The sequence below is a fragment of the Lucilia sericata genome, unplaced genomic scaffold, assembly GCF_015586225.1.
Source record: "Lucilia sericata isolate MDLA Ls3-8-SP2 unplaced genomic scaffold, ASM1558622v1 Contig001832F_arrow, whole genome shotgun sequence".
Classification (NCBI taxonomy): domain Eukaryota; kingdom Metazoa; phylum Arthropoda; class Insecta; order Diptera; family Calliphoridae; genus Lucilia; species Lucilia sericata.
Window position 1 is genome coordinate 61,185 of NW_023995728.1, and position 25,269 is coordinate 86,453.

The window sequence follows — 25,269 nt, forward strand, 5'->3', positions numbered from 1 at the left end:
CGACTATACTTTCTTACTTGTTTATATTGCTTTTAGGGTAGCACAGCACACTGGGTATAGCTTGTAAATAAACAAATAAAATATCTTTGTTTATACGTTATTGATCATTTTCTTAATGCAAAATTTTTTAGAAACTGATTTTCTGCAAGATGTTTTATATGGAAGATAGGCTTAAATATCGGCAGATCCTAGTAAAACTTGGAGAAAGGATTTGTTTTTAATTTTTAAGAATTTTTTATTTATCCCTGCATAATTTCTTACACAACTTTTGAGCTTGCTCTGTTTTGTTTTTATAAACAATATATTTGCTTCCAAAATTCCACTTTCTGATCTCTCGGATTCCGTTTTTATTTAAAATCGTTGAAAAATTAAAAACTAAACGTAGTTGAAAACTTAGCCGGCTTACAGTCGATTTTAAGCCGCCGCCGTTAATATTTGTCGGCGCAGGGCTCTGTTCAAGCTAAGTTTCATGTTTAATCTTGAATTTCCACCATTTTTGAAGCATGTGTGGTAAAAAATTAATTCAATTACATTTTTTAATTATAAAATGCCAAATAATTAAAGTAAATGTGAAAAATTGTTGAAAAATAAGTGTTAATTGTGAAATTCTTCAAAAAAGGTAATTAAACAAAAATAAAATATTCAACTTTTTTATTTGTTAAAAACTATCAACTAGGAATTGGCGGCCATTTTTAAATAAATGATGAAATTTAAATATCAGCCAAAATTAACAGATAAGATTTTTGTGAACGCCAGCCTATTTTCGTTTGCAACTCTGTGTCTGGGAGGCAGCTGCTAGAACATATGTGTTACAGCTGTTCGGTTAAACTTTTCCAAAGTGATTTTTGTTTGGGCTGGTTCAAGCATATCTTTGCCAATTGAAAATAAACAATTACAAATAAAATATTAAATAAAAGTAAACAAATTTGTAAGCACAAACAACAATGAGTTCCAAAGATAAGGAATTATCCAAATCCAAGTTTAAATCATTTCTAAAAAATGCCAAAAATCCACCAGGTTTGTACTGCACACATCTACCAATAAGAAAAATAAATAAATTTGTATTCCCAAATCAAAATAGGCACCAACGACAGATGCCTAAGGCCAGAAATAGAATGGGAACTACGACCCGAACAACCGGTGGCTCAAAGATGTAAGATTTTAAAAGATCTAAGTGAGGTGCATTTGCAGTCCTGCAATCTGGATGAGGTATACAGAAAATTACATATTTACAATTTTCTTTAAAAACTTTTAAAATTCCTATTTCAGAACACTATTGTAAAACTTTGGGATGTTACTAAGGATTTACTAGTACCCACCAAATCCTCTGAATGCCGTCAGACTGCCTTGACTTTCTACAAAAAACTTATACATACCCAATATAAGACACTAACTTATATGCGAGAACAATTCTTTTTGGTCATACAAAATCATGAAGTACCCGAGGATCTTAAGCATAGATTGGAATTGCTGGAAACTTTAACGGAAAATGGCAAAGATATTAAGAATCTAGAGGAAAAGGTATTTACTTTCCGCAATTCTTATAAGAAAATTATGCTTTAATAGTTTTGTTTTAGATTGGCCGCTTTATGTTGCAGTGGCTGGGTGCCATTCATCAAGCTAATCTTTTGGTTCCCTATTTAAATATGCTGGTCAATTTGATAAAGTTCAATGCCGCTCATTTGGATAATGAAATTATTATTGGAATAGTAACGTAAGTTGTGCATACTTATTTTGCTTGTAGTTTTTTATTTCAATTTTAATTGTTTTCTTTCAGCAATGCCTGCAATTTAAGCTGCTCCGTTTCGGATGAGGTCATTGGTATACAATGTCTATCTATATTGGAAATGGTTATGAGTTATACCATTTTCCCCAGTGATCCTTTGCCTCAATTTGTTTTTACTTTATGCCGAACTGTCAATATACCACCTTATTGTCAAGCATCATGGAAGGTAAGTGAAATTTATACATTTTTTATATATAGAAATCTATACGACACTTTCTAGAACAGAACTAGAAAAAAAACTAGGACAGTACTAGAACAGAATTGGAACAGAATTGGAACAGAACTAGAACAGAACTAGAACAGAACTAGAACAGAACTAGAACAGAACTAGAAAAGAACTAGAACAGAACTAGAACAGAACTAGAACAGAACTAAAGCAGAACTAGATCAGAACTAGAAAAGAACTAGAACAGAACTAGAACAGAACTAGAACAGAACTAGAACAGAACTAGAACAGAACTAGAACAGAAATAGAACAGAACTAGAACAGAACTAGAACAGAACTAGAACAGAACTAGAACAGAACTAGAACAGAACTAGAACAGAACTAGAACAGAACTAGAACAGAACTAGAACAGAACTAGAACAGAACTAGAACAGAACTAGAACAGAACTAGAACAGAACTAGAACAGAACTAGAACAGAACTAGAACAGAACTAGAACAGAACTAGAACAGAACTAGAACAGAACTAGAACATAACTAGAACAGACTAGAACAGAACTAGAACAGAACTAGAACAGAACTAGAACAGAACTAGAACAGAACTAGACAGAACTAGAACAGAACTAGAACAGAACTAGAACAGAACTAGAACAGAACTAGAACAGAACTAGAACAGAACTAGAACAGAACTAGAACAGAACTAGAACAGAACTAGAACAGAACTAGAAAGAACTAGAACAGAACTAGAACAGAACTAGAACAGAACTAGAACAGAACTAGAACAGAACTAGAACAGAACTAGAACAGAACTAGAACAGAACTAGAACAGGAACTAGAACAGAACTAGAACAACTACACGAACTCTAGAACTACAACCTAGAACAGAACTAGAACAGAACTAGAACAGAACTAGAACAAACTAGAACAGACCTAGAACAGAACTAGAACAGAACTGAACACAACTAGAACAAACTAGAACATAACTAGAACACAACTAGAACATTTTTGTGTCTTATTTATCTCTTTATTATCTTATTGATTAAAGTTGTCTAATAATTTTCCACAATTCTTTTGCAATTGCAAAAAAATAACCTTTCTTCATCAATCATAATTGTCTCAATTGTCTATAGTAAAAGTTAAAAAGACAGATGGGGTTTGCTGATGTGTCAAATTATAGATAACTTAACAATAAAGAAAAAACAATACGCATAATATGTTATGATAAATAATTTATTAATAACTATGAATAATTTTCATAAAAAAAACTTAAATAATAAATAAACTAAAAATATAAACTTTTCTGAGGTTCTGCTTTAAAATATTTTATGTATTACCATTTATTTAAAATTTAATAAATTTTGAAAATAATTTGTTTTGTTCAAATAACTTAGGACTTTCTATGATTTCCTGCTGCATAGTTAAAGGTGTCTGAATATCAGTTGTTTTAGAACATTTGTTTAAGCTATCAAGTATACAGTATTGTTTCTCACTATCATAGTAAAAGTCTTCGGGACAATGTTGTGTATACAGCTGGCCATTGACACACAAATAGAATGTATTACATTCTTTGGGTAAAGTTTGGAAATGTATACCCTCCAAACCTAATTTAGCACAAGTGGTTTGTACATCATTTCCTGCCATTTTATCTAAATGGCTAACTTTCAATTCTTCCTCTAGTTCGGGTGTCATGGTGGGTTTCATTAAACAGACTCCTTCCAAATCGGTAATACAGGCATTAAGCTGCGAATTGTAGTATTGATCCAAAGGACAATTTTCCAAAATAGCATTTTTAGAACGGCAAACATAATAAGTCTCACAGTTGTTTACATTCTCCATGACAGTGTGTTCCGGCATTAGGCAGTTACATTTGAATTCAGCATCATTTTGATAGGGTACACAGATGGCTTGCTGAGCATTAAAATAGTAATTGGGTGGGCAGCTGATTTTCTGGAATTGTCCCTTAACGCAAGCCTCAAAGATAAAACAATCGTCTTGTATGGGTTTAATTGTACCATCAACACATGAGGCTGGTTTGTTAAAATCGGTTCCACAGTTAGTACCAGCTTTGCAGGTGCGTGTTATGGGATCAAAGTGGAATGAAGGATCACAATTGTATTCGTAGGGCTTGTGGTTGATACAGATATAGAATTTCTGACAATTATTATTATGGGGCAATATGGCTCCATTGTATTGCGATTTACAAAGATTAAGGTCTTGAATAGTATCATCACCAAACACAGCATGAGTTAAAGCCAAAACAGCCAATAGCACAAACACTTTTTGTAAGGAAAACATGTTGTTTTTAATTTTTTATTAACTTTTTTTGTTTTTAAATCAAAACACTTTAACTGTTCGTAAGATTTTAAAATGATCTTTTATAAAACTTTATAAATTTCTTTCTTAACTCTTAACTATTAATGTTCTTTTCTTAACTGCTCAACTTCAACTGTGTCTGTTTAACTATTATCACACCATTTATAAACCTCTTAACAAAACTGATTACAACTGCATAATAAATAACACAAAAAAAAGTTCTTTAAAAAAAAATTATTTTATCAAATTTTTTATCAGTAATTTTGTTATTGATTTGTAAAGGAAGTGTATGTGTGAAGGTGTTCAGTTCCGATTTTACTTGTTATTAGGTGTTATTAGCTTAATAATTTTGTTTTTGTTTATTTCATTGTTTTGTAAAATTTTAACTGTTATCTAGTATTAACAAAAGTTTATTAACATATTGAAAACAACTAATCAGTGCATAATTTCTTAAAAACATGAATGTGTTATCATTTATTTAGAGTTAAGAACAAAATTTTGGTTAAAAGAAATATTTAAACATTTTTTTAATTGATGTACCCTATACGTTCTAGTTTAGTTCTAGTTCAGTTCTAGTTCAGTTCTAGTTCAGTTCTAATTCAGTTCTAGTTCAGTTCTAGTTCAGTTCTAGTTCAGTTCTAGTTCAGTTCTAGTTCAGTTCTAGTTCAGTTCTAGTTCAGTTCTAGTTCAGTTCTAATTCAGTTCTAGTTCAGTTCTAGTTCAGTCTAGTTCAGTTCTAGTTCAGTTCTAGTTCAGTTCTAGTTCAGTTCTAGTTTCAGTTTCTAGTTCAGTTCTAGTTCAGTTCTAGTTCAGTTCTAGTTCAGTTCTAGTTAGTCTAGTTCAGTTCTAGTTCAGTTCTAGTTCAGTTCTAGTTCAGTTCTAGTTCAGTTCTAGTTCAGTTCTAGAGTTCTAGTTCAGTTCTAGTTCAGTTCTAGTTCAGTTCTAGTTCAGTTCTAGTTCAGTTCTAGTTCAGTTCTAGTTCAGTTCTAGTTCAGTTCTAGTTCAGTTCTAGTTCAGTTCTAGTTCAGTTCTAGTTCAGTTCTAGTTCAGTTCTAGTTCAGTTCTAGTTCAGTTCTAGTTCAGTTCTAGTTCAGTTCTAGTTCAGTTCTAGTTCAGTTCTAGTCAGTTCTAGTTCAGTTCTAGTTCAGTTCTAGTTCAGTTCTAGTTCAGTTCTAGTTCAGTTCTAGTTCAGTTCTAGTTCAGTTCTAGTTCAGTTCTAGTTCAGTCTAGTTCAGTTCTAGTTCAGTTCTAGTTCAGTTCTAGTTCAGTTCTAGTTCAGTTCTAGTTCAGTTCTAGTTCAGTTCTAGTTCAGTTCTAGTTCAGTCTAGTTCAGTTCTAGTTCAGTTCTAGTTCAGTTCTAGTTCAGTTCTAGTTCAGTTCTAGTTCAGTTCTAGTTCAGTTCTAGTTCAGTTCAGTTCTAGTTCAGTTCTAGTTCAGTTTCTAGTTCAGTTCTAGTTCAGTTCTAGTTCAGTTCTAGTTCAGTTCTAGTTCATTTCTAGTTCAGTTCTAGTTCAGTTCTAGTTCAGTTTTAGTTCAGTTCTAATTCAGTTTTAGTTCTAGTTCAGTTCTAGTTCTAGTTCAGTTCTAGTTCAGTTCTAGTTCAGTTCTAGTTCAGTTGTAGTTCAGTTCTAGTTCAGTTCTAGTTCAGTTTCTAGTTCAGTTCTAGTTCAGTTCTAGTTCAGTTCTAGTTCAGTTCTAGTTCAGTTCTAGTTCAGTTCTAGTTCATTTCTAGTTCATTTCTAGTTCAGTTCTAGTTCAGTTCTAGTTCAGTTCAGTTCTAATTTAGTTCTACTTCAGTTCTAGTTCAGTTTTAGTTCAGTTTAAGTTCAGTTCTAGTTCAGTTTTTATAACAATATAGCTAGACTGAAGACGGTGGACTATATAGCCTAGTTTAGTGACTGGAAACTAAACTAAAAACTTTTTAATTTTCATACCGTTCCTTCCTGTCGTTGTGTATTAACACAAAATTTCTTTAATATTAGAATAAGGTTTGTGTCTTTATTTTTGATAACCAACAAGAGAACATGATTTCAATACTTTCTTATCTAAACATATTAAGCAAATGATGTTGAAATCTTATTACCTACTAAAAACAAATTATTACGGTATAATAAAATCTAAAAAAATACTACAATTACTCATATAAACTAATAATAAATTAAGCAAAAAGATATTAATATTTTTGCTACGTTTGTCATCCCAACAAAATCCCCTTATAGCCCCCTAACTGGAGCTTCATTTCTGCTCACTTCATGTCAAAATAAAACTTCCACATTCCCGTCAATATCTTATCATTAAACCATAAATCTTTTTTAGTCCAAAAAATTTAAAACATTTTATTTGTTAACTGAAAGTGTTATATTTTATGCACTTAAAAACTTCAATTATTTATTTAATTATCAATTTAATTTATATTGTCTTGTCTTTTGGGACAGAGGAAAACAACAAAGTCCAGAGTTTCTATAAAATTGAATTTCTACGAAAACAATGGACAACACAATTTGTTGCTAATGCTAAACGATTTTTATTGCAAATATGTATGAATTTATTATTTCATATTTAAGGAATTTCTATATCTTGACACGTTTTTGTTTAATTTGATTTTTGGGGTTTTTCACAGGAATTCAACATTATTTTCTTAAGAAAATAATTTGTTAACATATTTTACTAACAAAATGGTGTGATAGATGTTTTTTTTCTTAAGATTTCAGTTATCGTTTTTAGAGAAGTGCGCACTTCGTGTTTGTTTATTTTAGGTGTTTCTTATGAAAAACCAGTATAAATTGGTTTATGGCTTTTTGTTTTTATTAATAAATTAATTTTAAATTAATCATCAAGATTATATTTTTTTAAAAATATTTCGTGAGAAAAAATATTTTTGAGAAATTAATGGTTTTCATATTAAGGAAATATTTAATAATTTTTAAATGATCATAAATAAATATTATTTTAGCTGTAGCACCATTGTTTTTGGTAGATTTTACAATAGATAAGTCTATAAACTCAACCATAGACTAGACTATAGACTAGACCATAAACTAGACTATAGACTAGACAATAGACTAGAATATATACTAGACTATATACTAGTGTATAGACTAGACTATAGACTAGACTAGTCTAGTCTATAGTCTAGTCTATAGTCTAGTCTATAGTCTAGTCTATAGTCTAGTCTATAGTCTAGTCTATAGTCTAGTCTATAGTCTAGTCTATAGTCTAGTCTATACACTAGTATATAGTCTAGTCTATAGTCTAGTCTACACTAGTATATAGTCTAGTATATAGACTAGACTATAGACTAGACTATAGACTAGACTATAGACTAGACTATAGACTAGACTATAGACTAGACTATAGACTAGACTATAGATTAGACTATAGATTAGACTATAGACTAGACTATAGACTAGACTATAGACTAGACTATAGACTAGACTATAGACTAGACTATAGACTAGACTATAGACTAGACTATAGACTAGACTATAGACTAGACTATAGATTAGACTATAGACTAGACTATAGACTAGACTATAGACTAGACTATAGACTAGACTATAGACTAGACTATAGACTAGACTATAGACTAGACTATAGACTAGACTATAGACTAGACTATAGACTAGACTATAGACTAGACTATAGACTAGACTATAGACTAGACTATAGACTAGACTATAGACTAGACTATAGACTAGACTATAGACTAGACTATAGACTAGACTATAGATTAGACTATAGATTAGACTATAGACTAGACTATAGACTAGACTATAGACTAGACTATAGACTAGACTATAGACTAGACTATAGACTAGACTATAGACTAGACTATAGACTAGACTATAGATTAGACTATAGACTAGACTATAGACTAGACTATAGACTAGACTATAGACTAGACTATAGACTAGACTATAGACTAGACTATAGACTAGACTATAGACTAGGACTATAGACTAGACTATGACTAGACTATAGACTAGACTATAGACTAGACTATAGACTAGACTTATAGACTAGACTATAGACTAGACTATAGACTAGACTATAGATAGACTATAGACTAAGACTATAGACTAGACTATAGACTAGACTATAGACTAGACTATAGACTAGACTATAGACTAGACTATAGACTAGACTATAGACTAGACTATAGACTAGACTATAGACTAGACTATAGACTAGACTATAGACTAGACTATAGACTAGACTATAGACTGACTATAACTGACTAAGACTAGACTATAGCTAGACTATAGACTAGACTATAGACTAGACTATAGACTAGACTATAGACTAGACTAATAGACTAGACTATAGACTAGACTATAGACTAGACTATAGACTAGACTATAGACTAGACTATAGGACAGACCTATAGACTAGACTATAGACTAGACTATAGACTAGACTATAGACTAGACTATAGTATAGACTAGACTATAGACTAGATATAGACTAGACTATAGACTAGACTATAGACTAGACTATAGGACTAGACTATAGACTAGACTATAGACTAGACTATAGACTAGACTATAGACTAGACTATAGACTAGACTATAGACTAGACTATAGACTAGACTATAGACTAGACTATAGACTAGACTATAGACTAGACTATAGACTAGACTATAGACTAGACTATAGACTAGACTATAGACTAGACTATAGACTAGACTATAGACTAGACTATAGACTAGACTATAGACTAGACTATAGACTAGACTATAGACTAGACTATAGACTAGACTATAGACTAGACTATAGACTAGACTATAGACTAGACTATAGACTAGACTATAGACTAGACTATAGACTAGACTATAGACTAGACTATAGACTAGACTATAGACTAGACTATAGACTAGACTATAGACTAGACTATAGACTAGATAGACTAGACTATAGACTAGACTATAGACTAGACTATAGACTAGACTATAGACTAGACTATAGACTAGACTATAGACTAGACTATAGACTAGACTATAGACTAGACTATAGACTAGACTATAGACTAGACTATAGACTAGACTATAGACTAGACTATAGACTAGACTATAGACTAGACTATAGACTAGACTATAGATAATCTAGAATATTTTCTTGTTTGTACAAAAAACAAAACCCTTAATATTCCCATTTACAAAATTTCCTAAAAACAACAATTTCTCTTTATTTTCACTTAAAATATACAAATAAAACAAAATTAATTTAAATTCACAATTTAAAATTCTCCACACAATCATAACCTCGTGCTGTATTTATAAATGCAGCCACTTGATTGCCATATTCCACAGCCTGCTTTAAGTTCTTTTGCAAATATTTAAAGCATAAATAACTGCAGCCACAAATGTATCGCCAGCACCCAAAGAATCAACTATACTCTTCACTGAAACAGCAGGCAAAGAAAAATATTCATTAGTAGCAACATCCAAAGCATCCGCACACTCAGAACCCCACGGGCAAATAATCTGTTGTAAAGGCCAACTTCTCCCTGATTCTGTAGACTTCATATCGTTAATAATTTTCTGAGAATTATAAACAGCCTCTTTAGCCGTAGACCAGCCCATGTGGTGGGCTATATCTTTACCCACAAATACCAAATCTGAGCGCATGGCTAATATGTATAAATCTTTATTAAGTTTTTCCAATTCTACCGATATTTTTATTCGATTTTCTTTGTGTTTCTCATTGTATTCTCTTATCATTTCAATCATTTCTTTAGTTTCTTCCACATTACGTCCCTCAAAATGAATCCAGCTATAGTCATGTAAATTTATTTTCTTAAATTCTTCATATTTTAAAATGGGAAATCCGGTATTTGCGTGAACTATAGTGCGTGTACCTTTACTTTTTACTAGTAATACACTAGAAAAAGGAGGATTCATTGTGGTCTTAGGACAGTTTTGTATTACTATATTTCTTTGTTTACAATCTTCGTAGAGAAATTGAAAAGCCGGCGCTGAAGAAGTCATTCCTAGGAATTCACACTTTGCCCCTAGTTTACTGAGAACAGTACAGTTGTTGGAGGCATTACCACCTCTTTGCCAATAGCCATCTAGGCAACGTTTATCGGTATCTTCCTGGGGATATTCAGCACATAAATGTATAATATCTAAAACACACATACCCACGCATAGTACACGTCGCTGCTCCGACATCTGGGGGAAGGGGAAAAATAGGTTAAAAAGAAGATTCTTAAAGAAATTTCGGTTTGCAGCAGTTAATTTTACGCCGATTTAGAATATTTTTAGTCTGGCGACCTAGTTTGGTGCTAATTTCTTTAGACTTTTTCTATAGTTTCATTTAATACACATGTCTACAATTTTATTTACCTTTATGTATTTTTTAAATCACCTGTAAAGCACTTTAGATCACCTTTTTTTTTCACCACCAGGGTTTTGTTATTTAATAGATTAATGGAGTAGTTTAAATTTGTTTTATTTAAATATTTTTTTTTTTACAACATTTTCACATTACAAACTACTAAGTTTGTGGCGATCTTTTGTTTTTTTTTTTCTATATTTTCTATAATCTTATCAATAATTCTTTTTAATAAAAATAACAAAAAACAATAATAAACAGCTGTTGAAAACTTTTTAAGTGATCGCTTGCTGTCCGATTCTCTTAAAACGCTCTTAATTAATTAAGTAAAAGCTAAAGTAGTGTTACCAGCTTTGTAAAAGTACCTTTTTTAAAAAATGTAAAAAGCAAGGCTGACTTCCAAAACGTCAGTTGCTTTGTGTACGAACAAAGTATAGTGTTTCATAACGCCTCAGTACAAATATTGACAATGCATACTGTTTCAAAACGTCATCGACAAGTATTAGAAACGCAGCGATATGGCAATCAGAGCATCAGTTTTAAAGTTGATGCTTGTTGAACTTATTTGCTAAAACTACACAAACAGCTGATTTACTAAAAACAATACTTTGCATCTTCTATATTTTAGAACGTGAAAATAAACAAAGCATCGTTGCAATGTTTTGAAACTTTACATGTGTACTAGATATAAATACCGCAATAAAATTGTATTCAAACTTTGTATTGGTACGTTTGGAAGTCAGCCCAAAGCTTTTTAAATTCATTTTTTTTAATTAATTTTATAACAATTGTCTTAACAAAAGCTTAAGACAACACATATTGAAGAATATATAGCCTGATTTTTATATCAGCATTTGATATTTAAAAGTTTTTTATCTTCGTTTTTAAAAAGTACTTTTTTCCGTTAGATTTAAGTACTATTTTAAGATCGCTACTTACCAACACTGTTATACATCATTTAAGCTAAAATTAAGCTTCTGTTAAAAGCTTTAGAAAGAGCTTTTATAAAACAATTTCAAAAATACTTTACACTTAAGAAAATGCTTAATTTGGTTAAAATATTTCTTGTGGGAAAATTTCATAGTGATCCTCCTACAGAAGATTCACAAATTACCTTCAATCTTTGGGTAGAATACCAATACACACTAGACTATCTATAGTATAGTTTATACTAGTCTATAGTAAGATCTATAGTCTAGTCTATAGTCTAGTTTAGTCTATAGTCTACAGTCTAGTCTATAGTCTAGTCTATAGTCTAGTCTATAGTCTAGTCTATAGTCTAGTCTATAGTCTAGTCTATAGTCTAGTCTATAGTCTAGTCTATAGTCTAGTCTATAGTCTAGTCTATAGTCTAGTCTATAGTCTAGTCTATAGTCTAGTCTATAGTCTAGTCTATAGTCTAGTCTATAGTCTAGTCTATAGTCTAGTCTATAGTCTAGTCTATAGTCTAGTCTATAGTCTAGTCTATAGTCTAGTCTATAGTCTAGTCTATAGTCTAGTCTATAGTCTAGTCTATAGTCTAGTATAGTCTAGTCTATAGTCTAGTCTATAGTCTAGTCTATAGTCTAGTCTATAGTCTAGTCTATAGTCTAGTCTATAGTCTAGTCTATAGTCTAGTCTATAGTCTAGTCTATAGTCTAGTCTATAGTCTAGTCTATAGTCTAGTCTATAGTCTAGTCTATAGTCTAGTCTATAGTCTAGTCTATAGTCTAGTCTATAGTCTAGTCTATAGTCTAGTCTATAGTCTAGTCTATAGTCTAGTCTATAGTCTAGTCTATAGTCTAGTCTATAGTCTAGTCTATAGTCTAGTCTATAGTCTAGTCTATAGTCTAGTCTATAGTCTAGTCAGTCTAGTCTATAGTCTAGTCTATAGTCTAGTCTATAGTCTAGTCTATAGTCTAGTCTATAGTCTAGTCTATAGTCTAGTCTATAGTCTAGTCTATAGTCTATAGTCTAGTCTATAGTCTAGTATAGTCTATAGTCTAGTCTAGTCTATAGTCTATAGTCTATAGTCTAGTCTAGTCTATAGTCTAGTCTAGTCTATAGTCTAGTCTATAGTCTAGTCTCTAGTCTAGTCTATAGTCTAGTCTATAGTCTAGTCTATAGTCTAGTCTAGTCTAGTCTAGTCTAGTCTATAGTCTAGTCTATAGTCTAGTCTATAGTCTAGTCTATAGTCTAGTCTATAGTCTAGTCTATAGTCTAGTCTATAGTCTAGTCTATAGTCTAGTCTATAGTCTAGTCTATAGTCTAGTCTATAGTCTAGTCTATAGTCTCTATCTATAGTTATAGTCTAGTCTATAGTCTAGTCTATAGTCTAGTCTATAGTCTAGTCTATAGTCTAGTCTATAGTCTAGTCTATAGTCTAGTCTATAGTCTAGTCTATAGTCTAGTCTATAGTCTAGTCTATAGTCTAGTCTATAGTCTAGTCTATAGTCTAGTCTATAGTCTAGTCTATAGTCTAGTCTATAGTCTAGTCTATAGTCTAGTCTATAGTCTAGTCTATAGTCTAGTCTATAGTCTAGTCTATAGTCTAGTCTATAGTCTAGTCTATAGTCTAGTCTATAGTCTAGTCTATAGTCTAGTCTATAGTCTAGTCTATAGTCTAGTCTATAGTCTAGTCTATAGTCTAGTCTATAGTCTAGTCTATAGTATAGTCTATAGTCTAGTCTATAGTCTAGTCTATAGTCTAGTCTATAGTCTAGTCTATAGTCTAGTCTATAGTCTAGTCTATATAGTCTAGTCTATAGTCTAGTCTATAGTCTAGTCTATAGTCTAGTCTATAGTCTAGTCTATAGTCTAGTCTATAGTCTAGTCTATAGTCTAGTCTATAGTCTAGTCTATAGTCTAGTCTATAGTCTAGTCTATAGTCTAGTCTATAGTCTAGTCTATAGTCTAGTCTATAGTCTAGTCTATAGTCTAGTCTATAGTCTAGTCTATAGTCTCTATAGTCTAGTCTATAGTCTAGTCTATAGTCTAGTCTATAGTCTAGTCTATAGTCTAGTCTATAGTCTAGTCTATAGTCTAGTCTATAGTCTAGTCTATAGTCTAGTCTATAGTCTAGTCTATAGTCTAGTCTATAGTCTAGTCTATAGTCTAGTCTATAGTCTAGTCTATAGTCTAGTCTATAGTCTAGTCTATAGTCTAGTCTATAGTCTAGTCTATAGTCTAGTCTATAGTCTAGTCTATAGTCTAGTCTATAGTCTAGTCTATAGTCTAGTCTATAGTCTAGTCTATAGTCTAGTCTATAGTCTAGTCTATAGTCTAGTCTATAGTCTAGTCTATAGTCTAGTCTATAGTCTAGTCTATAGTCTAGTCTATAGTCTAGTCTATAGTCTAGTCTATAGTCTAGTCTATAGTCTAGTCTATAGTCTAGTCTATAGTCTAGTCTATAGTCTAGTCTATAGTCTAGTCTATAGTCTAGTCTATAGTCTAGTCTATAGTCTAGTCTATAGTCTAGTCTATAGTCTAGTCTATAGTCTAGTCTATAGTCTAGTCTATAGTCTAGTCTATAGTCTAGTCTATAGTCTAGTCTATAGTCTAGTCTATAGTCTAGTCTATAGTCTAGTCTATAGTCTAGTCTAGTCTAGTCTATAGTCTAGTCTAGTCTATAGTCTAGTCTAGTCTATAGTCTAGTCTAGTCTATAGTCTAGTCTAGTCTAGTCTATAGTCTATAGTCTATAGTCTAGTCTAGTCTATAGTCTAGTCTAGTCTATAGTCTAGTCTATAGTCTAGTCTATAGTCTAGTCTATAGTCTAGTCTATAGTCTAGTCTATAGTCTAGTCTATAGTCTAGTCTATAGTCTAGTCTATAGTCTAGTCTATAGTCTAGTCTATAGTCTAGTCTATAGTCTAGTCTATAGTCTAGTCTATAGTCTAGTCTATAGTCTAGTCTATAGTCTAGTCTATAGTCTAGTCTATAGTCTAGTCTATAGTCTAGTCTATAGTCTAGTCTATAGTCTAGTCTATAGTCTAGTCTATAGTCTAGTCTATAGTCTAGTCTATAGTCTAGTCTATAGTCTAGTCTATAGTCTAGTCTATAGTCTAGTCTATAGTCTAGTCTATAGTCTAGTCTATAGTCTAGTCTATAGTCTAGTCTATAGTCTAGTCTATAGTCTAGTCTATAGTCTAGTCTATAGTCTAGTCTATAGTCTAGTCTATAGTCTAGTCTATAGTCTAGTCTATAGTCTAGTCTATAGTCTAGTCTATAGTCTAGTCTATAGTCTAGTCTATAGTCTAGTCTATAGTCTAGTCTATAGTCTAGTCTATAGTCTAGTCTATAGTCTAGTCTATAGTCTAGTCTATAGTCTAGTCTATAGTCTAGTCTATAGTCTAGTCTATAGTCTAGTCTATAGTCTAGTCTATAGTCTAGTCTATAGTCTAGTCTATAGTCTAGTCTATAGTCTAGTCTATAGTCTAGTCTATAGTCTAGTCTATAGTCTAGTCTATAGTCTAGTCTATAGTCTAGTCTATAGTCTAGTCTATAGTCTAGTCTATAGTCTAGTCTATAGTCTAGTCTATAGTCTAGTCTATAGTCTAGTCTATAGTCTAGTCTATAGTCTAGTCTATAGTCTAGTCCTATAGTCTAGTCTATAGTCTAGTCTATAGTCTAGTCTATAGTCTAGTCTTATAGTCAGTCTATAGTCTCGTCTATAGTCTAGTCTAGTAGTCATAGTCCTAGTCTATAGTCTAGTCTATAGTCTAGTCTATAGTCTAGTGTCTATAGTCTAGTCTATAGTCTAGTCTATAGTCTAGTCTATAGTCTAGTCTTAGTCTAGTCTAGTAAGTCTAGTCCTATAGTCCTAGTCCTATAGTTAGTCTATAGTCTAGTCTATAGTCCTAGTCTAAGTCTAGTATAGTCTCTAGTAAGTCTATAGTCTAGTCTATAGTCTATAGTCTATAGTCTAGTCTATAGTCTAGTCTATAGTCTAGTCTATAGTCTAGTCTATAGTCATAGTCTATAGTCTAGGCTATAGGTAGTCTATGTCTATAGTCTAGTCTAGTAGTCTAGTCTAGTCAGTCTAGTCTATAGTCTAGTCGATAGTCTAGTCTATAGTCTAGTCCTATAGTCTAGTCTATAAGTCCTAGTCTATAGTCTAGTCTATAGTCCTAGTCTATAGTCCTAGGTCTATCGTCTAGTCTCTATAGTCTAGTCTATAGTCTAGTGCTATAGTCTAGTCTATAGTCTAGTCTATAGTCTAGTCTATAGTCTAGTCTATAGTCTAGTCTATAGTCTAGTCTATAGTCTAGTCTATAGTCTAGTCTATAGTCTAGTCTATAGTCTAGTCTATAGTCTAGTCTAGTCTATAGTCTAGTCTATAGTCTAGTCTATAGTCTAGGCAAAATTTAGCTTCTTTCTGCTAAATTATATGATTCTTTTATAACCCTCCCATTATATCTCTTTCAGATCATGAAAAATCTCTTGGGCACTGAGTTGGGTTATCATTCGATGAAAATGATGTGTAACATTCTAAATGATCGTACCCTCGATGAAGGATAATTTTCTGCTAAGAGGTGCAGTTTTTCATCTAAATATGAATATTTTTGGAGCGCCCATGGTCTTTCAAGTTTCACCTCTGTTTTATGCCTCCATGGTTCTAAACAGTTTTCTAAGGGTAAGTAATAGAGTGGATCCTTAAGGAAATCTTGACCAATTTCTTTTATCCTCAGGCTCTGGATAGTCGTCATGTTAGTGTCACTTATGAGGTTATAATTGGCATTTACATAGTTATAACTAAATATAAATCGGAACTACCCGAAATTATATGGGATCGTATATGTGATATAATGTCAGCAATTGTGGATAATATAGAATATTATGAGAGTTTCTCCACCACCACTGATAGTTTGTTACAACTTAAAATCATTTACATGAGAATATATCGTTCATTGAGAAACTATTGGAGGATGATAAAACTAAAATTCTGGCCAATTATGAACGTATTTATGATTTAATTGAACGCGTAGCTGAAAGTAGACCCGAATCTTCGGTCTTACTTTTAATCGATTATAGATCTTCAAAGATAACAGCTACCCGACCAGAATGGTTACTATTGCTTAATACTTTTGTACAACGTTTCTATAAAATGTCAAATACACCCATACGCATAAAGGTTATACAGTCTCTGGTCAATATAATGGATTTAAATCGTTCCTGCTATGAAGAGGAAATTTTAGAACGTGTGGTTATTCCTTTGTTTACCCACGTTTGCAATGAGACAGATGTCCAGCTAAGGAGAGCAGTAGCTGATGCTTTAATTGATTTCACACGCCATTGTGATACCAAACGTTGTGGTGAATTATTGGATATTTTAGAAAAGATCATTAATCGTCCCTATGAAATGCACAAACAATATGGTACCGATATTAAGACAGAACAAGAAATACAAGATGTTATAACTGCTGTGGATGGTTTAATAGAGGTGTTTGTTATCAAACTCTATCGTTTGCCCTCATGTCATGCCATTAAAATATTCAATATATTAGTGGGTCACCTGGAGTTGCATTATCAATATCCCAAAGTGTTTGAACAAGTTAATATTGTGAGATATAAGGTATGTTTCTACAATAATTGATCAATTTGTTCATTATCTTTATAATTTATTGTGTTTTTTTTTCTTCAACAAGATCTTTTGCTGGATGCTAAGGGCCCGTGCTAATGCTTCTTATCATATTGGTTATCCTGATCCTACTAATAATGATAACATCAAGTTTAGCTATTATTTGGGCATAGATTCTAATTTGCCAGTCCATGATATAAGTCATCATCATCAACGTCATTCGATTATGTCGCAGTCTAATCATGATGTTGTGCCAAATGCTCATTTTACTACGATTTCCATAAAGAGAGCTTGTGAAACGATTGTCAAGTGTTTGGAAAAAGATAGAGGTGAATTAAACTATGAAATTGTAGATTAGCATTTATCGTAGATCAGAATGTCTCATTTATATTTCCCTAATTGCCTTTCACTTTTTACAGATTTTCAAATCTTCCAATTGGTCATCAAAGAACTTCCCAAGGTCATGCAAAATAAGGCCCTAATACAAGGCAATGATATCGAGTCTCTAGCTGCTGCACTTTTTAAAACTATATCCGAAAGTAATAAAGCTCTTCATGTAGTCTACAAGTGTACCATAGATGAATTGAACTCTCTAGTACTACCCGCCATAGCGGGTCTCGTTATCTATCCATCAATATCTACAGCCCTCTAATCAATATAAAATCATAGAAGTTTTAAAAATGGGCATATCCAATATAGGCAGTGGTATAGCCACTATAGCTACTATTTGCATAAATACCATGACTACCATCATATTGGAAATGCCCGAGGCATTAATGCGTAAGTTACCGGATATTTTGTTGCAAATGTCAAAAATGTCTGATACACCTACGGTGGCCATACCGGTATTGGATTTTTTATCGAGTAAGTTTGAAAAAATAAATAAAATAGAGTTGAAATATTATAAAGAGAATCTCTTTTGCAGTACTTAGCCGCTTATCCAATGATTTGTGCACCAATTTTACTTCACGCCAGTATATGTATGTTTTTGCCATCTCTTTGCCCTATACGAAACCTCGACGTTATCATCATTATGTCGTTTCTTTGGCTCATCATGTTATTGCTGGTTGGTTTTTGAAATGTAAATGGAGTTGAGAAGAAATTGTGTTAATTACATAATAAATGTAAGAAGCTGCAGATAGTTTCTTCTAGCTTTAGGGAATGGGTTGTTAATAGTTTTGTTGATTTCTTATAGTCCATTCAATCCAATGCTAGCATGCTGTACGAGGACATCAATAATTTAACACGCAATGTACAAATTCAAGATTTTCCAAAGTTTAAATGAAGACTCATCGAATCGTAAACGTAGTACTAGTTTAACCGAACGTGGTAGTCGTAATACAGCGGCTGCAACGGCCCGTAATCATACGGAAATGCGTCCTCTAATGAATGAAGGTTTGAAATCTTTCCATGCTGAATTGGCAGAGACTTGTATTGATTTCTTGGCTCGTCATACTTTTTCGCCATGTTCGGCTTTGCCGAAAAGGTGAGTAATATTTTAAATAATTAAAATATGTATTAAAATTTTCGAGTTTTCAGTGAAATTTAGATATTTTTGCAAAACTTGGATTTTTTGGTGAAATACTGATTTAAAAAAAATAATTTTTTCATTTTACTTTTAAGTGAAATTTTAATATTTGTAGTAAAAATTTATTTTTTAACGATTTACGAGTTTTAGTGAAATGTAGATTTTTGGTGAAAGTTGGATTTTTGGTGAAATTTGAATTTTTTGCTGAAATGTAGATTTTTGGTGAAATTTTGATTTTTTGGCGAATTTTTAATTTTTGGTAAAATTTTGGTTTCTTAGTAATAAACACATTTTTTAGAAAAAAAAAAAATTAGTGAAAAACTATTCAATTAAATTTTATTTCTAGTGAAAATTTTGGTTTTTTTCGATTTTTAGTGAATTTTTTTTTGTGAAATATCGAAGTTTTTAATTTTTTGGCAAAAGGTCAGGAATTTTCGAATTTTTAGTGAAAAATACATTTTTTGGTGAAAAATTTATTTTTTAGCGAAAATTTTGAATTTTTAGTGAAAAATCAAATTTTTAGTAAAAAATAATTTTAAGTGAAAATTAAAAATTTTAGTAAAAATTCGAATTTTTAGGAAAAAAACTAGGATTTTTAGTGAAATATTGAATTTTTAGTGAAATTTCGATTCGATAAAAAATACCTTTTTTTGAAAAATGTATTTCTAGTGAAATTTGAAGATTTCAAATTTTTAGTGAAAATTTGAGTTTTTGGTGAAATTTTGAATTTTTTTGGTGAAAAAATTGATTTTAGGTGAAATTTAAATTTTTTGGTGAAAATAATTTGGTAATTTGGAATTTGTGAAAAATCAATTTTTTTGTCAAAGTTCATATTTTTAGTGAAAACTCAAAATTTTAGTTAAATGTTGAATTTTAAGTGAAATTTCAATTCTTATTTAATTTGTAATATGAAATTAAATTTTTATAGAAAATTTTAATTTCTAGTAAAATTTTCTTTTTTTTTAGTGAATTTTAGATATTTCGTGAAATTTAAAATTTTCAGTGAAATTTTGAATTTTGAGTCAAATTTTGATATTTTGTGAATTCGAATATTCGATTAATAGTTGAATAATCGAATATTTGCTGAAAAGTCGAATATTCTGTGAATAGTCGAATATTCTGTGAATAGTCGAATAATCGGTGAAAAGTCTAATTTCCATTGAATAATGGAACATTCAGTAAATAGTCAAATATTTAGCGAATAGTCAAATATTTGGTGAATAACCGATTCGATTTGGCGAATAACCGATTCGATTAATAGACGAATTTTCCGTGAATAGTCGATTATTTGGTTAATTGACGAATATTCGGTAGATCGTCGAACATTCGATGATTCGAATAATAGAAATTTCAGTGATTAGTTGAATATTCGTCTTTTTTTATCTAAAACGTAGTTTTTAAGTTGAAACCTAAATTGAAAATCTCTTCCCCTAGACTTCCCGCTGTGGAATATCTTCTCAAAGATGGCCACTCTCAAACCTGGTTAGTTGGCCATAATCTGGTAACCATAACCACCTCGGGTTGTCCCTCAGGCCCAACACGTAATGGCCTTTGCGATCGTTGCGCTCAGCTGGGTAAAGCTTACACTTTAAGTCCTAAAAATAGCACTGACACTAATCCCTGGTACAACACCCATTTCGCCGGAAATTAATCACACCCAAGGTGCTCCAACCTATGAACATCGTTATACCAAAGTCTCTTTGCAGCACAGCAGTGGTAATGAAGTCGGCTGGTAGCACAGATTTACCTCATCCTCTTCTTCGACCTCACACACTACACAAAGACAAACTTCCAATAGTTCAACCGCTTCTTTAGAAGCTTTATCGCGACGAGGTTCTAACCCAGAGGCCGGTAGTACAGATTTGGGTGTAGGCAGCACTGCGGGTGGGGTAGGAGGTGGTAGTTGTACTTCTTTGTTGGGCAATTCCTTGTCTTCCTCTAGCGTGTGTGCCTCTCCGATATGTGTGCGTTCCTGCACTGCCTGGGCGGAGATTTTAATAAGACGTCCTACTGGTAACATTTCCTGGATAACACGCATACAAAATCCTTTATCGAATGATTGTTTTGGCTATGATGTACCCTTTAGTAGCATGGTTTCGCTATTCTTGCCCACTCAACATGGTGGAGTATTTGGTCCGGATTTCTTGCAACCAGAAAATTTGGAAGAAATTAATGCAGTGTCCAAAGAAATCAAGGAAACCGTACAGAATGAAACTCTTAAACATGAACTAAGCATGACTAAGTCTTTGGAAGAAAGACCTAAAACAGTGTCCAAAACTAGAGCCTTACAAAGACAAGAGGAAATATCTTCCTCGGCCCAAGCAGTGGCTGGTACCCAAGCCATAGATATACCCAAAATGACAGCAGCTGGAAAACGTGGTAAAGAAGCCTTATGCGGCAGTGTTAGTGATGGTGAGGCCGATGAGGAATATTTGGCCATTGAAGGAGGACAAATGCGTGCTAGAAAACCGGTAAGAAGGGTAAACTCCAGTCCAGAAATGTCTTCTAGCTGGCGCAATACTTTCCTAATGAATAAACCAGCGCCCTTATCACAAGAAACGGCAGGAGCAACTGAACTTTCCAACGAATCCGAATTGCCAGCACAACATCAGCAGCAATTGCAACAGCAAAAGAAGAAAAGTGTACAATACAGCAAGGTAAGCTGTGAGGCCATACCAGAGGAAATAGCCGGTTCCACACCACCACAACAAAGCAACAAATCTGATGCAACACTTAAAGCACCCGAAACTTTAACATTGCCACCCAAACAATTATCGGCAGATGATGTTAGCCAGAAATCTGCTACTACACAGCCCCTAGTGCAACAATCTGCCTCAGCCACTTCATTGAAATCTACCGGCACTGGCGCACAAGGAGAAGAGAAAATAGTGGCCAAGCCTCCTTTATCACCAGCACCACAACATTCACCACGCATGGAGAAACAACATGCTCCAGCCATTAAATCCACTTCTTTTGGTTATCATCAGGGACTAGCCAAATCCAGCAGTGGTGGCAACAATTCCAATATGTCCTCCTCCCAAGGAGGACCTAATCAAAATAATGATTACAACAATGGAGAAATGCGTGGACGCTCCAAAACCATTTCCGTGGTAAGAGAAGTTAATAATGGTAAATCCCGACCACCCACTACAGCCTTCTCTCGTTTTGGTGCCACTAAACCACAACTTAATACCAAACTCTGCATGAATCCCAGTTTTGTATTCATGCAGCTATATCACACTGGACAAATGCAGGTTACCGATGTGCCTAATTAAAGTGCCACCAGAACAAATGAGTGCAGTTAACCTGCTGGATTTGGCACCACCCTTTGAAACTCACAATATAGGCGTTTTATATGTAGGCCAGGGTCAGTGCAATAATGTCGTGGAGATTTTGCGCAACTCACATGGCAGTACCAGATATGTGGAATTCTTGCGCAGTATTGGCACTTTGGTTAGTTTGAAAGAAGCGGCGCAAAATAATTTGTTTGTGACCTTGGCCACAGATGGGGCAGATGGTAAATTTACCTATATATGGAAAGATGATATTGTACAGGTAATTTGGAGCAAAAAAGTGGATTTGATTGCCGTTAAATTAAGAGTTTTTTACGAGCTTTTTGTTTTCGTTTAGGTAACCTTTCATGTGGCCACTTTAATGCCTACCAAACTTAACAGTGATCCCAATTGTAATGAGAAAAAGAAACACATTGGCAACGATTATGTTAATATAGTATACAACGAAAGTGGAGAGGAATATAATCTTAATACAATATCGGTAAGTAGAATGAAATCAAAGTTCTAGATTAGTTCAGTTCTAGTTCAGTTCTAGATTCAATTCTAGTTCAATTCTAGTTCAGTTCTAGTTCAGTCTAGTTCAGTCTAGTTCAGTTCTAGTTCAGTTCTAGTTCAGTTCTAGTTCAGTTCTAGTTCAGTTCTAGTTCAGTTCTAGTTCAGTTCTAGTTCAGTTCTAGTTCAGTTCTAGTTCAGTTCTAGTTCAGTTCTAGTTCAGTTCTAGTTCAGTTCTAGTTCAGTTCTAGTTCAGTTCTAGTTCAGTTCTAGTTCAGTTCTAGTTCAGTTCTAGTTCAGTTCTAGTTCAGTTCTAGTTCAGTTCTAGTTCAGTTCTAGTTCAGTTCTAGTTCAGTTCTAGTTCAGTTCTAGTTCAGTTCTAGTTCAGTTCTAGTTCAGTTCTAGTTCAGTTCTAGTTCAGTTCTAGTTCAGTTCTAGTTCAGTTCTAGTTCAGTTCTAGTTCAGTTCTAGTTCAGTTCTAGTTCAGTTCTAGTTCAGTTCTAGTTCAGTTCTAGTTCAGTTCTAGTTCAGTTCTAGTTCAGTTCTATTCAGTTCAGTTCTAGTTCAGTTCTAGTTCAGTTCTAGTTCAGTTCTAGTTCAGTTCTAGTTCAGTTCTAGTTCAGTTCTAGTTCAGTTCTAGTTCAGTTCTAGTTCAGTTCTAGTTCAGTTCTAGTTCAGTTCTAGTTCAGTTCTAGTTCAGTTCTAGTTCAGTTCTAGTTCAGTTCTAGTTCAGTTCTAGTTCAGTTCTAGTTCAGTTCTAGTTCAGTTCTAGTTCAGTTCTAGTTCAGTTCTAGTTCAGTTCTAGTTCAGTTCTAGTTCAGTTCTAGTTCAGTTCTAGTTCAGTTCTAGTTCAGTTCTAGTTCAGTTCTAGTTCAGTTCTAGTTCAGTTCTAGTTCAGTTCTAGTTCAGTTCTAGTTCAGTTCTAGTTCAGTTCTAGTTCAGTTCTAGTTCAGTTCTAGTTCAGTTCTAGTTCAGTTCTAGTTCAGTTCTAGTTCAGTTCTAGTCAGTTCTAGTTCAGTTCTAGTTCAGTTCTAGTTCAGTTCTAGTTCAGTTCTAGTTCAGTTCTAGTTCAGTTCTAGTTCAGTTCTAGTTCAGTTCTAGTTCAGTTCTAGTTCAGTTCTAGTTCAGTTCTAGTTCAGTTCTAGTTCAGTTCTAGTCAGTTCTAGTTCAGTTCTAGTTCAGTTCTAGTTCAGTTCTAGTTCAGTTCTAGTTCAGTTCTAGTTCAGTTCTAGTTCAGTTCTAGTTCAGTTCTAGTTCAGTTCTAGTTCAGTTCTAGTCAGTTCTAGTTCAGTTCAGTTAGTTCTTCTAGTTCAGTTCTAGTTCAGTTCTAGTTCTTAAACAGAGGTTTTTTAATTCTTTTACAGGGTCAATTCAGTTATGCCTGTGTTATTGTAGAGCCTTTGGAGTTAAACACCAATCGTATTTATGTTAAGGCTCGTCCCGAAATAGCTGATTTTGTTTGTCATCCCGGACCGAAAATTGTGTCCGATAAAAGTGCTCCTCTATTAGCCCGGCAATTGGCTTTGCACGCTAATGTAAGTTAAAACAAATCTTTATACTTAAAGAAGACAATTTAACAAAAATATTCATATCTTTTACATTACAGCTGGCTTCAAATGTTTATCAAAGTTTACAAAAGAAAAATCCCTATGCTTCCAACTGGTTGGAACGTCTACGCAGCATTAAACGTTTACGCACTAAGGTAAGTCCAATTTTTCTTCTTTTTTTTAATTATTTATTATGTTAACTTATATAAAATATTTCTCTCAGCTACTCGAAAATCAAAATCGTGGCAGTTCTACCGCTGCCAATGCCGATATTGACGATAAACAAAATACAAATCGCGATTTTTCGAAATACACTTAAGTTTTTTTTCGCGTTTTTTTTTTTATAATTTTATTTAAATTGTGTTTAAGCGAGTTCGCTTTTTTCCAAATTAAACGTTGCCGCTTTTTTGTTAAGTAGATTTTAAGGTAAAATAATCGTAACGATATATAAACACGTATTTAACGAATAAATAAAAAAACGCTTTGTAGCTTTCTTTAAAAAAAATATGTGGTGTGGTTTTTTACTAAATAAAATAAACGGAACGGAAGTCAATAAAGGTAAATGGCAAAAGGTAGTATTTAAGTGAAAGACAATAATTAAAATACATACATATTGATACGTTTAATTGTGGGTAATATTTGTTAAAAGTACCAAAAAAAACTTATATATAATCATAAATCAAATTTGGCATTACGTTGGCAAGAATTTTGCCAAAATATTTGTTGTATATTAAGTCCGATATCGGATATAATGTTGCTCGAATCATAGTTTAGAATGCAGCCATAATCTAGTTCTAATCGTAAGTCTAATTGTTGTCAAAATTAAGTTCAATTGTAGGTCAAATGATGTTTCAATTTTGCTTCAATTATAGTTCAGAATCGTTTTATCTTCAATCTTTAGTCAAATTTAGTCTTAATTTAGCTTCGATTATGTCACAATCTCTGTCTAGAATATTGTCTCTGTTTATCCTAAGTCGCAGCTCAGAATTTAGTCACAATTCGTATCCAGTCATTGCACCATCTCTGCTCTCTTAGAATGTTGTTTGCATTTAGCTTCAATTGCAGCTTAATCTCTACTCCGAAATTTGTTACAATTTAGCTTCAGTCGCTTTTCTGAATGTAGTCGTAATTTATCCTCAATAGCAGACCAGAATGTCACAATTTATCTTTAATCGTAGACCAAATCAAGCTCAAAATATAGCTTCGATCGCAGCTCAGAATGGAGTCTGAAATAAGTTTCAATCGTCCTCAATA

The 25,269-nt window shown here is 32.8% G+C and overlaps 3 protein-coding genes across 3 annotated transcripts; 1 reads left to right on the forward strand and 2 right to left on the reverse strand.

The window, feature by feature from the left end:
- The first annotated feature begins 676 nt into the window (after positions 1–676).
- On the forward strand, positions 677–24,511 carry LOC119612803 (tuberin). Its single transcript, XM_037968668.1, is given in 23 exon segments — positions 677–1,017; positions 1,082–1,209; positions 1,270–1,521; positions 1,578–1,714; positions 1,778–1,952; positions 16,003–16,089; positions 16,091–16,210; positions 16,266–16,458; positions 16,461–17,149; positions 17,223–17,484; positions 17,575–17,783; positions 17,785–18,019; positions 18,081–18,239; positions 18,242–18,279; positions 18,351–18,398; positions 18,400–18,641; positions 20,118–20,304; positions 20,306–21,952; positions 21,954–22,238; positions 22,314–22,457; positions 23,833–24,003; positions 24,075–24,170; positions 24,239–24,511. Coding segments are annotated over 23 exon segments (5,673 nt in total). The 5' UTR covers positions 677–944; the 3' UTR covers positions 24,335–24,511.
- Positions 3,257–4,421, reverse strand: LOC119612804. The gene has a single exon (XM_037968669.1). The coding sequence runs from the start codon at positions 4,243–4,245 to the stop codon at positions 3,292–3,294; it is 954 nt and encodes a 317-aa protein (XP_037824597.1). The 5' UTR covers positions 4,246–4,421; the 3' UTR covers positions 3,257–3,291.
- Positions 9,409–10,904, reverse strand: LOC119612805 (ketohexokinase-like). Its single transcript, XM_037968670.1, is given in 3 exon segments — positions 9,409–9,593; positions 9,596–10,436; positions 10,611–10,904. Coding segments are annotated over 2 exon segments (942 nt in total). The 5' UTR covers positions 10,611–10,904; the 3' UTR covers positions 9,409–9,492.
- Positions 24,512–25,269: the final 758 nt, after the last annotated feature.

Coding starts and splice junctions, on each gene's coding strand:
- LOC119612804 (XM_037968669.1), bottom strand. CDS start 4,245: ATGTTTTCCTTACAAAAAGTGTTTGTGCTATTGGCTGTTTTGGCTTTA.